The following is a 13,412-nucleotide window of genomic DNA, read 5'->3' as shown; positions in this document are numbered from 1 at the left end:
TAATTATTATGTATAGTTTGTCAAAGGACTGTCTCATTTCAAACATAGACAGAGATAATCATACTGTCTTTGTCTTACACTAGTATTAGGACCCAAAAGAAAAGGATGAGTATAGTTTTTTTTTTGTTATTATTTACCGACAATTTGGTTTGATCAACCATATGTTGATTAAATCACCGTGTGTATTTCTTCCTTAAATAAACCATAGTCTAAAGAACTCATCGCGCCAAAATGATTGCCAAACTTGTCAAATCAAAGTTATATGCATGTTTTTTGACAACTCACAACAAACTGACGTTTACGAAATTCAGTTGATGAAAATATTAGTTAGCCGGTTTTTATTAATATCAATTAAACAAATTGTACTCAGTATTTTAAGCTACACTACTTAGCTTTCTGCCTAACACAATGAGTTTGTGGGTGGACAAATATCGTCCAAGAGATTTGACGAAACTAGATTTTCACAAAGACCAAGCCGTTCGCTTAAAAAATCTAGTTCAACAAAGCGATTTCCCACATTTACTTGTATATGGCCCTTCTGGAGCTGGTAAAAAGACGCGAATCATGTGCTTATTGCGGGAGCTGTACGGTTCAGGAGTGGAGAGGTTAAGGCAAGAAACCATGACTTTTACTACTCCATCTAATAAGAAGCTTGAAATAATGACTGTGAGTAGCAATTACCATATCGAAGTTAACCCAACAGACGTCGGAATTTATGACAGAGTCGTAATTATGGACTTGGTCAAGAATGTTGCACAAACTCATCAGATAGATTCTTCTGGACAAAGAGAATTCAAAGTTGTCATCTTAAACGAAGTCGATGATCTTACCAAGGATGCTCAGCATGCCTTGCGCCGAACAATGGAGAAATACGTGTCCACTTGCCGCCTTATTTTGATAGCGAACTCCATTTCGCGCGTGATATCCGCTATTAGGTCCCGATGTTTGACTATTCGGGTTCCTGCACCTACAGAGAAAGAGATTGCTTCAGTGTTATACAATGTCTGCAAGAAAGAGGGCTTGAATCTGCCATCGGAGCTTGGTTTACGTATTGCCAAAGCAGCTGATAGGAATATCCGAAGGGCTCTGCTAATGTGTGAAGCCTGTAAAGTTCAACAATACCCATTCACTGCCGATCAAAAAGTTCCCGAACCTGACTGGCAAGTGTTTATAAGAGAAACGGCATCTATGATTCTGTCCGAACAGTCTCCAAAGAAGTTAGGAGAGGTGCGCCAGAAGTTGTATGAATTAATAATACACGGTGTGCCACCAGACATGATTTTTGGTGGACTTTTAAAGGAATTGGTTCGGAATTGTGATATGGCGATGAAGTGTCAAGTAGCAAGTCATGCAGCCAAGTTTGAACATAGGATGCGTCTCGGTAACAAACCAATATTTCACTTGGAGGCTTTTGTTGCTAAATTTATGGCAATTTATAAAAGGTTTGTTGAGGAATCTATGGGAGATATGTTTTAAACAGCAGCTTGGCACAAACAGTTCTTTATTTTTGTAAAATTCATCTAAATACATTTTTAACAAAAAATTCTTTTTGTTTGTAATTGCTCTCACATTAGAAAAATCTGTCTGGATTTAGTAACGAAACTGAATTTAATACAATAATTAAGAATATAAGAACCTGTTCATTATTTTCTATGTCACTTAGGAATTTAATTAATGATACTTACCAATAGCCATAGTTTTGCTGAAAGTAACCAAAGCATCTTCTTTTTTAGAAGTGTCTAAATGTGATAAGTATTAATGTTTTGCGCTTTTGCGTTAAAAATATATTGAAGTCTTCGTCCATGTTTCCTTAACCTTTTCGACGCTGTGTCAAACACAAAAGCTGTCACGCTAGCTGACGCCACGTCACCTAAGTGTCAAAACTGAAATTGAACTTTATGGATATGCACGTAGGCCTATGTTGGTCTGTGACCGATTAATCGGTCTTTGGCGTTGAACCTACGGTGCGGATATATCGGTAATTGGCGTCCAAAAGGTTAAACAACAGAACAGATGTCCCAAGGCATGAATTGACACTATCTACAAAGCTATGGTTTGTTGGCTAGTTATGTTATGACTAAATGAAAGAACTGTACTGGTAATAATATTTGACTGGTATCTTCCTTGCAAAGAGCCTGAAGTTATCCACCACAGCATGCATGATTGCTGTGACGATCTCATTGGAGAAATGGTCCAGTATTGAGGTCTTCGCCTGGAGACCAGCCTCAATCATGTTCACGTCCAGGAAGTCTGTAATTAACAGGTCTCATTAAAATTCTTTAAAACCATCAAAATTTCCCATTCAAATATCAACCTTAATGTCTAAGTAAGACAATTTAAGCTTAAGTCTCCTCTATAATTTGGGTAAATTTCAATCAAATCAAAATTTCAAGGGTTCTAGTTCTAAGTTCACCTACATAATATACACACACTATATGGATCTATAAGATTCGAAATAAATAAATATGGACAATATGGATTTTAAAATCTGAAATAAATATTTTTTATTTTATTTTATTTAAATAATTGAATGTATGTGTGGATATATTTGTTTCAAGTAGTGTTGCACAGTAGTTTTAAAATTGCTATGTAATGCCCATTTTAGTGACATATTTAATTTTCTATTTTATTTAAAATTTTATTTATTTAAATTATCATTAATCGATTTTTTGGTATCAGAGGCTTCCTTTAACATCAAACAATTTTTGGTATCAGGTACAGTCCGCCTAATGGTAAGCGGTTACCGTAGCATATATACGCTTGTCCTAGGGTGTCCCACACATGTTACTTGACCCTTCACAATCTATTTAGTTCATAGGTGTCACTGCACATTAGACTTTGCTGGGGTCACCAGGCCAATCTAGCCTAGAATAAACATAAATATCTCGTGTGGTGAATTAAGACAAGTAATTACATAATTATCTATTGACCGTTGGTCTGCTAACTGCTTAGATACTGCAAAATATGTCATTTCCTTGTTTACCTATCTAATTTGATCGATCGATTGAATTAAGTAGTTGCTTCTACTTAGTCAGCAATTATCTAAAATCGCATGTCATTTGTTGCAAGGTCTGTAGAATCCTTATCGGTGATTTTCAGGGAATATTTATTATAAATATCAATATCTTAATGTTATTATTTGCATATTATACATAATGAGGTCAGCTGAGCATTTCAACTGGCAACTTACGTCAGTCTTGAAATAGGTAGTTACCAACGTAAACAAAACCTTGTATTTAGGTATTATATGATTAGCTCACACTTGTATCAAAGGCAACTAAGACAATTTTAAATTACCTAAACCTATCATATTGTCCTATTTCAAAGGGACTGCTGTATAGGATTATTATGTGTACCTACACTGTGTGTTCAGAGCGTCAACAAAATTTACAGTGATACCCTATTAGTCATTAGTCCCATTAAGTATACCCGCCGCTGCAACGCTGCATGCAGTTGTCATATGAATGTCGCCTTTACCCGAGGGCTGAATGTATGGCGGGCGGTCGGCGTTGGGGCGTGTTTTGTGGTCGAGGGTTAAGCTGAAGTTTCGGCTAAGCAGAGCCTTTTAAAAGGCCCTGCGGCCCCCACTTTGGGAAAACATATTTTGGGATCGGACGCTTTTGCACTTTATCGTGGCCGTCCAGGGTCACCCACATTAGGGCCACCCCACATCTAGCGTCTTTCGAGCGTCGGCGTCTACAACTCTATGGCCGAACGTCGACGCAACGTCATTTTCCATAGCGCTGACCAGACGCCGACGCTCGAAAGACGCTAGATGTGGGGTGGCCCTTAACGACACGCTTTATTCGTCACAGCTGTGGCTGTGAGTGTGTGTCATGTAGGTATGTTAAGCGGGAACCAAAATGTATGATATTGTATGCCGTTTGATGAAAGTACATCTATAAAAGGAGAATGTATGCAGTAGGCATAAGCACATAAGTAACATCTCATACCTACGTTTCCTCATACATTCAATTCCTCGGCATAGGTACTTTACAATCTCTATTATATGATACTTATTGATATATGATCCCTGATAAGTCGTATCGTCGTGATGTCGTATTGAGAAAAAGATGGTCTTTACTGTTGTTAATCGGCTGTAGGAAATACGTAGGCGTGCGTCGATTCCTCACTGCGATTCGCTCCGGCCCGATTAGGATGTAGTCTTCATTGTTCACGTTAGTGCCAGCCCAGGTGTAGGTGATGTTGCTTTCTACCTCCTCTGTAATACATAAATAATTGAATGTGTAAAACTAAAATAGCGTTAAGGGGATACAAGAACTGTTTTTAGTCTTAATACCTAACATTCCTATGGCGACATTAGTGCGGCGGCGTTGATACAGAAGCTGTATCTGTCAATTTCCTTGATAAAATGGGCGATGTTCGGCGCCACATTACTGCCGCGGTTATGATATTCAATCATCACTTATTTTATCAAGGAAATTGACAGATACACTGTGCTCGCTTTAAGTAAAGGTACTATTACTACCTATACCCCAGTATTGCTGGCAAAAATCCGGGCAGCAATATCGAAATTGAATTTGGCGGCAGTAATGCAGTCGGCAGTGTTGTCGCGCTGCAATTCTGCAACGGTAATGCTACCGACATTACTGCAGCAGTATTTGACACAAATTTTGGGTTAATATCGAACCGGAATCACGAGGACTATTATATAAGAAAAAAAACAGTATAGGGACGCATTTTCACATACATTTTTTTATATGGACCGTCACAGAACTCACTTTTTTGTACCTATGGAAACCTTATGACCACCTTTCTTACTTTTTTTTTTGTTTTATTCAATATAGCCCTCGAAATAATCCAACAGTTAGCGGACCGTGTGTAGGTACCTATATCTACAGGTTCGCCAAGCGTTGAAATAAAAGTCTGCTAAGCCTAGTTACGTTCCGAATTCCGAGCTCCTGAGATTAAAACAGATCCCTTTTATTAAACGAAATGTTCTGTTGTAAAAAAAGACTTTATACTGCGGCGGACAGTACGCCTTTTAAGCCCTTCTGGGTAAGCCAATATGGCAATATTAAACGAATACCTACGTAATCTGCGTTGTAAAAATGAATTGGATTTTTAGGGTTATTTTCTCGAATCTCAACTCAACGTTGGGATTAGGACTTTCAATGGCCACGTGGTGACGGTAGGACTCTTGGCCACGTGGTGACGCCGGTTCCTTGAAAGAAAAAAAAGAATCTGATTTTGTAAATAGGTAGGTACATAGGTACATACTTACATATAGGTAGCTACATAATACCTACAGTAGTCGTGCTTTTGTTTGTGTGGTTTGTACTAATGTTTCTGCTGCTGAAGGTTATGTTTTAACTCTTCGAGTGCTAAAAAAGAGGACTTAGAAGTAAGTACTCTATTTTATATATTTTTAGTAGATTTTAGTAGAGATCTAAACCTTCGCTTTTGTTATGCAAATTTATGTCTCCATCCCTATCGCGTCCGTAACGCAAACAAAAAATTCCTCATTAAAAAAAAAGGTCGTTACATCGACCTTTTTTATTATACATATATATATATGAATGTGGTCATTTTTGTTAATTATTTAATGTTTTTTTGACACGTGTAAATTGCAAAGTTAAATGAAAATGGAAATTTCTATAAATCTGTATTTAGAACTTCAGAAATAAGTACCTATGTAGGTACGCGTGTCACACGACTACCGAGCCATACGAGTAGGTACCTATAAGCAATAAGTATGTTTGTGCACTTCGTCTTGTATGGTATTAGTGCATGTGACTGTGTACCTACCTATACTAATACTCTTTGCTGTAGGTACCTACTATGAATCGTGCCAGTAGGTATTCTGCAGGCTCTAGTATTTGTATGCCACATGCACAATGTCACCAACTTCACCAAGATCATTTATTGTTCAGAAGTCTTACAGCAATTCTATTCATCGTAGAAACTGGGATGCCATTATTGATTTGTTAACTTACTCAACTGCGGTGAAATCTTCAACAGTTCGAACGGAGTTATCAAAGACAAATAAATAATAAAGAATGTTTATGTCTATGTAGGTAAAGTCGTATTATATTTAGTAAATTAGCGCTATAGTAGGTACCTAAGCAAGGTCTTGGGACCATCTAATAGGTATTTTATATTAACTGCATATCCGCGGCTTAGAGCGTTTTCACATCGTCCGACCCGATAACGGAAGTCGGATACGACTAAAATAAAGCAAAAAAGTGCCTTTTTATGTTTTTTTTATGCATATTATTTATATTTTGTTGTTCAAAGGCCATCCGACATCTGCTATCGGATCTGACATCATGAAAACCATTGTTACGTGTGGGTTTTTAGTCCCAGAACTCACTACGGATTACTGTCCACTGGCCTTAAGGCTTACGCTTTCTACATGTCATATTTCATCAAAATTGGTTCCGTAGCCGTGAAAAGGATTAAAATCCGCGAAAGCCGAAGGCAGAATTTCACGTACCTAACCTAGGGTTTAAAACAACCATAATATGTACCATACAGTGCGCGCTCCAAGAGTATAAATTTAAAATTGAATTGAGGAATTAAATTGTTGTGTTAAGAAGAGGTCAAATGTGTACAAAACTGAACTGTTTAAAACCTCGCTAATGTCACACCATCGTGTACAACAAACCAATAAACAATGATATAAGACATTCGTATGAAGATTCCTAGCCTTATTAGTTACTGCTCTCTTATATAAGTCTATCGATAAATTACCAAACGCCAATCAAGCGTCATATACTAACAACCTTCACTCTATTGTTAGAAACTTCAAACTAGGTATAATAATTACCTATGTCTGTTGCTGTTACAAATCACGTACAATGCACGATGCCTGCGAATAGTGTAGGAAAGTTCCTAAGTTGTTAGGTACCTACTACAACTAACTTGTTTTAATGCCCCTTTGTCATGTTATAGGTAGGTAATTATTAGAATAAACTTTCCATTATTGTTTTTTCTAAAGGTTTGCAGATTAATTATAGCTGGTCAACCAAATCTTGCCAGTAAAAAAAGGCGCGAAATTCAAATTTTCTATGGGACGATATCCCTTCGCGCCTACATTTTTCAAATTTGCCGCCTTTTTCTACTGTCAAGATCTGGTTGACCAAGTATATATTCGAGTTAGGTACCTATCTTCACAGTCTCCATTAATAGTTTTCAGTGTCAGGTAATTTATTTTAATGTGTTTTGTAAACTGTACACTAATATCATACTAATATACATACAAGAGGGGCTTAAGTGGAGATTTTTCATCACTCCAGCTCGCAAAGGCTCTTTTGATTCTTCAAAAAGTTTGCATGATGAGAAGTTTGCATTTTCTCCACAAGAGTGGCAAAGTAAGTTTTATGCAAATTTTGAGTTGTTTTCTCATCTTGGCTGGTAAAATTGACTTTTAAATTATAATTTTGAATGATAAATATGCGTTCATTTGGATTTGATTTGTAATAATATTGTCTTCGATTACCGTGATAGTTACTCATGAAATAAAACTAAGTATATCGCGTAAGTATATTGAATTTATACTACATCCCGACGTTTCGAACCCTTGACAGCGTTCGTGGTCAACGGATGACTGAGGAAATATTACACTATGCAAATCTACTAACAAAATAATGAAGTAAAATTAAACTAAAAAATGAAATAAAGCTATAAATTTTAAGGCCTAATTGCCTAATACATGCAAAATTGGTTCATAAGGCTGGTTCTACATTACTACTACTAAGTTATTTTTATTATGGGCCTTGTTGCCTGATTTAAATTTCTAAATAAAATAAATAAATTAACATACGGTAGGTAATAAGGCGATTTCTTACGTATGTCCATAGTTATGTAGGATGTATATGGATCCACCCTATCTGCAACTTTCATGATTATCTCGGCTCCAACATGAAGGTCGCTGTTGAATATGGCCCCACTTTTACCCCCGTGCACGTGAAACCTGAAAAAAAAAATACTCGTACTGTAAAACCACCCAAATATATTTCAAAAGCTTCTATGTTCAAATATTAACTTAATTTCTTCGTTCAGCTGCGACTACTATTGCAGTAAGAAATGTTGCAGTTCTAAGGAAAAAATCTTCGCTAACGAAGTCGTGGGCAGAGAGTTGATAACAATTTTCCTATAACTTCTCTTTTCAACCATTAGGCCGTAATTTTTAGGGTTCCGTACCCAAAGGGTAAAAACGGGACCCTATTACTAAGACTCCGCTGTCCGTCCGTCCGTCTGTCACCAGGCTGTATCTCACGAACCGTGATAGCTAGACAGTTGAAATTTTCACAGATGATGTATTTCTATTGCCGCTATAACAACAAATACTAAAAACAGAATAAAATAAAGATTTAAGTGGGGCTCCCATACAACAAACGTGATTTTTGACCAAAGTTAAGCAACGTCGGGCGGGGTCAGTAGGTACTTGGATGGGTTTTTTTGCTTGTTTTGCTCTATTTTTTGTTGATGGTGCGGAACCCTCCGTGCGCGAGTCCGACTCGCACTTGGCCGGTTTTTCTTTCTTACCATTCTAATCCTTAAATGCATGCCTTGGTTATACCTACGGAGATTTGCAATAAAATTGTCTTTTGGTTGATTGGTTTACAAAAATTTAAATCCTATGCCTAATATATATTGCCTATAATTTCTATACTTCCAAAAACTTCAGGAGCCTGTTCAAGGTGGCCACAACCAGAAATTAGGTAGGTACGCTCCAATTAAAATATTATTCACTGTCGCGTACATAAAAAAAGTTATTTTTTTCAGCCTTAATCCCGTAGGTTCTATACCTAAGCCTAACCTACGGGATTAAGGCTGGAAAAAATAACTTTTTTGAAGTCCCGCCTACTTTTAAAGTCTTTAAGTATATAAAAACTGATTGCATATCTTTGTACTATAAGTTCGAAAAACTAAAAAGTGTCATTTGTAACTATAGTTACAAATTTAACTTCTTTTTTCGTTCGTTGTACAGGATTGTAACGTAAGGGCTCAAACCCATCAGCTTATTTTTCTAAGTAACCCGGTTCTTTGACAAAACTAATACATCAAATAAGTAGTTAATTTTTCCTTCCTTCTGTATAGTCCGCAGTCCGTGACTTGCTATCCTTATCCTTTGTGTCGTTCTGAGAAGCTTCAGAAGACTAATGATAAATAAACCTCTGCAAAAATTAAACCTGCCGTGTAAACATCACTTTTCTTTCGAGAAAGCAGAAAAATATTTTCATGTTTCATTAAAAACTTCGCGGAACTTCTTAACTAGGAAAACGTAGGCGATTTGAAAACTCAAAACTACTCTTCCGATCACATTAAATATTAAGAGATTGACTTAGGTAAGTAGCAAAACTGAAAGTTCTTAGAATCTCCGTGAATCTCGGAGTAAGTATACCTATTAAGAGTTGCAATTCAACCTTGCCTCAATAATGAATAAAACTTTCGTCAAAAATAAGAAAAAGGGTTATTTTTTTATTACGTGATCGGTAAGTGCAGAACTTTCAATGAGAACTTAGAATATGTACGTTACCTATGTTGCTGCTTACTTTCTTGTGCTATTCGTGTTACCTACTCGTAACTTTATTATTTAATTTTCTTACATAATTTAACCATCGCCTTCTTCGTCTTCATGTAATAGTTGCGGACAGGGGTTACACTGTATAGTAAAATAGTATTTTATACAATCGTGATATAATGGAGAGCTTTTCAGTCGAGTACCGTGTTTAGGCAACGAAGCTTGCTGAGTTGCCTAAGTAAGGTACGAGATTGAAAAGCTTGATTATATCACTATTGTATACAATACTTTTTCTTCGAGTCAACAAAAATAGGTATTTTCGATACAAGTGCGAATTACCTATTCGCACGTGTATCGAACAACGTTTTACAGTACATATGGCACTTTAAAGTTTCGACATACGCACGAAAAGTGCTATTTTACGCACTAGTGCGGAAAAGTAGCCCCATATGTACTGTAAAAATACTTAAAACTAGTAGAAGAATCATATATGTAGGTAAAAAAAACAAAAGTATACAGCTAAGATGCGCGAGCAGCCGCGATACATTCATACTCTTACGCGACCCGACCCCGCGCCCCGCGCCTCCGGCCGGTTGGTCAACGACACCTTCTCGTAACTCATGAGGCCCTGGTACTTGCTCCGCGCTTTCGATTGGTCAATTTCATTATAGTTGACTAAACTGTATCGAAATGAATATTATAGTTGAGTTGGGGTCCCATAGTGAAAAAAGTATGCGATTTCACTTTGGTATACGAAGTCTTAATTCAAGCATTGCAGTCGACGAGTAGAAAAATAAATGTTTTGTACCTACCTACTTACAATGACATTATGCATGTACGATATGTACCAACATTGGATGCATCGGACATCCTTCGTCGAGGTCGAGGTTTGAACGCTGCCTCATTCTCATTTCACATTTGTGTCGCGTCCATAACGTCCATTACTGACCTCAAATGTAATAACAGTTCGATTAAAATTTTAATTCAGATAAATATAATAATTCCTATAATTGTGTTTTGCCTACCTTCGTTCTGCGAGCTTCGTCCACTTAGCTCCGGTAACGTTGACCCTCCTTAGCAGGAATGACACGTGCTGCTCTGGCAAGGTCACGGCCACACTGTTCACTACGGCCGGGTCGATCGGGCGCATACCCATATGGCCAGATTCCATCAGAAAGAAGAAAGTTCTGAAGCCGCGGCGGAGGCAGTCGATGTCGTTCGCTTTGCAGGCCGGAAACGGCAGGGGATTGACTGGAAATACAACGCATATTTTTACAAATTAACAATTATTGCGTTATGCAACGCAAATAAATATGTAGGTATGTACAATAAATGTTAATAGGGATGATGACACATGTTGAATTTTATAACAAAATCTAGTAAAATATATAGCAAACGAGCAATTTATCACAATAATGTGGATATTAAAATAAAATATTGAAAAATTACAAAAATACAGGACCTGAAAGTTTCAAAAAATAAAGTTTTTTTTTAACTTCCAAAAACAATAAAAGTAAGTGTATTCGATCCCTTACATTTTATCCAAAAAAATATTGTATAGCAACTATATACATAAACGCAATATTTCACCGACAAAAACGCAATTTTCTTGTTTTGTTGTTGGGCTCCCAGAGACCTTGACGTCACGTTCCCTTATCGTTTTGTTGAGGGCGTTTCGCGAGTGAAGTGCGACTGTCGGCCTTTGACTACAATTTCTGACTTTTGTCTTACTTTAATGCAATGGGTCCCATATAGACATTTGATCCTAAAAACAAACCCGACCGATTGATACCATAAATGAAAATTAGTCATGTAGCCTATTGTTGAGCCTGTGTGCATCTTTCTGTAACATTACCACAGAATAACTAATAGTACTACCGTACAGAAAATTCACTCCTTCACAAAAGTCAGATTTAGGTATAAAATTACACCTATATCGCCGTCTGCAAGCAAAATTGAAACTTATAACCGCGCACGAACCGTGAATCTCCTTTGCGCGCCGCAGTTTTATGACCGAACTGTGAGTGTCTGCACGGGGTTATCACTTGACAAGTTTTTATACCTATACCCACTGATTTATTATTTTTAAGATAAATATGTAGGAATTACAAACGTTGATTATGTAAACATACATTTTTTATCCGGAGATAGTATGTCTGATTCTCACGGAAGTAAGTTTCGAAGCCATTGTGTATTTTCAATTTTGCGCGAGCGCCACGTGACACGACTATCGTGCACGCCGAGCGGCAGCCCACTGCCATACGCCTGTCCGATGGGCGCGCCGGCCAAATGTACCTAAACTGCGGAGTGACACCCCCCTGACATTACTTTATATTTGGGCGCAGGTGCGATGGCAATGCTTTATCTCTACTCCGAATACTTAGCTTCAAGTACCTAAATAGTTACGCAAAACAAATTTAATGATAGCTAACTAAGTATTAAATCTGGATCATGATAATTATAAGATTGTAATAAACCTATATATATTTATTCTTTAGACCTAATGTTATACAAAGGGTTTTACCCATTCCTTACTATTTTATTTATTACTTGTGAACCAGTTTTTTTTTTAAGATAGGTTTTTTTACTAAACAGATGGCGGTGTTAAAATTTTGTCGGAAAATTTAACTATACTTGGTCAACCAGATCTTGACAGTAGAAAAAGGCGGCAAATTTGAAAAATGTAGGCGCGAAGGGATATCGTCCCATAGAAAATTTGAATTTCGCGCCTTTTTTTACTGTCAAGATTTGGTTGACCAGCTATAGTTTTATTAAGTGTTTGACCTGGAGTCTACGGTACCTACCTAATGCAAATGAATGCATATTTAAAAAAAAACTCAGTGAATACGTTTAGAAGGATTCGAGAAGGAACGATTTACTGCAAAGAGATTCTTAATGTGAGAGCTCACGAGTTAAAAAAAAAAAATAGGTACTTAATGTTTATATTGTGGTACATGATACTTACCTACTTTTATGGAGCATTGCTAGATTCCTCTTAATTTTAGTAGTAACTATAGATATGGTACTTTGGCTAAATTAATGAGTGATATTAAATATTTTTAGCAGGGATTTGGACATAACTACGTACTGTGTGATAATTATGTTTCTTTATCAGATTGTGTTTCGCTATAGAGTCTAACCGAGTTCATCATGGAAATGCGCGGGCAGACACAATGAGTTTTACTTACTCATTTAAAATAAAACTTAGTTATAATACTTTTCAAAGTGGCAAAGCTTCCTTAGAAGAGCGCAAAAGTTAAAGTATATTAAAGTTGGTAACTCCACTAACTGCCTATTAAGTTAAAGTTATACATCCTATTTTTCCACCAACATTGCTTTCGTGGCATTTTCGTCAGCATCTCGGCAGTCTCGTAGTTTTATTAGGAAATTCTTTTCTATAGGGACGAAGGGCAAAATGAAAAATGCATGAGGTGGAGCCTTAAGGTTAAAGATGACACAAACAAGTCCGACAGGAGTCGGCTGTTTTTAAAATTTAAGGGACATCTTTGACTTTGTGCCGGGATCGTGCAGTAGATTTTTAGATTCTTAATTTATATGTACCTATGTTGATTGTGTTGGTAAGTTGGTATGGACAGGGAAGGAGATAGAGACAAAATGAGGTAGACCTACAAATAAAACGGAAGGTCCAAGTTCTTACCAGTGGTAACTACTGGGAATTTAGTCCCACCTTTTACCACTAGACACTACTTGGAAAAATAATTCCTAGTAGATACCACTGGTAACAACTTGGTGGTACCTAACTGGTAGCTAGTGGAAAAACCCGTTCAATTGAATTTAACTGAAATAAGAAACTATGCTAAGATTACCTACCATGAAAGGACAGCCCAAACTAAGAGAAACCTATTTCCAGTAAATCTTTTTGTACCCATTTCTAATATTAGGCATTATACGTGTTCTAAAT

General features: G+C 36.9%; 2 protein-coding genes across 2 annotated transcripts in view; one reads left to right on the top strand and one right to left on the bottom strand.

Moving 5' to 3' along the window:
• Positions 1–349: 349 nt before the first annotated feature.
• Positions 350–1,506, top strand: LOC134651815 (replication factor C subunit 3). The gene has a single exon (XM_063506926.1). The coding sequence runs from the start codon at positions 409–411 to the stop codon at positions 1,474–1,476; it is 1,068 nt and encodes a 355-aa protein (XP_063362996.1). The 5' UTR covers positions 350–408; the 3' UTR covers positions 1,477–1,506.
• A 570-nt stretch (positions 1,507–2,076) lies between these two features.
• The window catches only part of LOC134651684 (uncharacterized), a 34,993-nt gene continuing 23,657 nt past the window's right edge, over positions 2,077–13,412 (bottom strand). Inside the window, exons 3-6 of the mRNA XM_063506785.1 lie at positions 10,516–10,741; positions 7,812–7,936; positions 4,085–4,222; positions 2,077–2,250 (exon numbers count right to left, since the gene is read on the bottom strand). Of these exons, the coding sequence (XP_063362855.1) occupies positions 2,078–2,250; positions 4,085–4,222; positions 7,812–7,936; positions 10,516–10,741 (662 nt within the window). The 3' untranslated portion in view covers position 2,077. The remainder of the gene's footprint in view (positions 2,251–4,084; positions 4,223–7,811; positions 7,937–10,515; positions 10,742–13,412) is intronic.

This window comes from Cydia amplana, chromosome 10 (genome assembly GCF_948474715.1).
Source record: "Cydia amplana chromosome 10, ilCydAmpl1.1, whole genome shotgun sequence".
NCBI lineage: Eukaryota > Metazoa > Arthropoda > Insecta > Lepidoptera > Tortricidae > Cydia > Cydia amplana.
This window is presented reverse-complemented; position numbering and strand designations above follow the sequence as displayed.

Bases quoted from the DNA above. Each gene is read 5' to 3' on its own strand.
- LOC134651815 (XM_063506926.1), top strand. From the start codon at position 409: ATGAGTTTGTGGGTGGACAAATATCGTCCAAGAGATTTGACGAAACTA.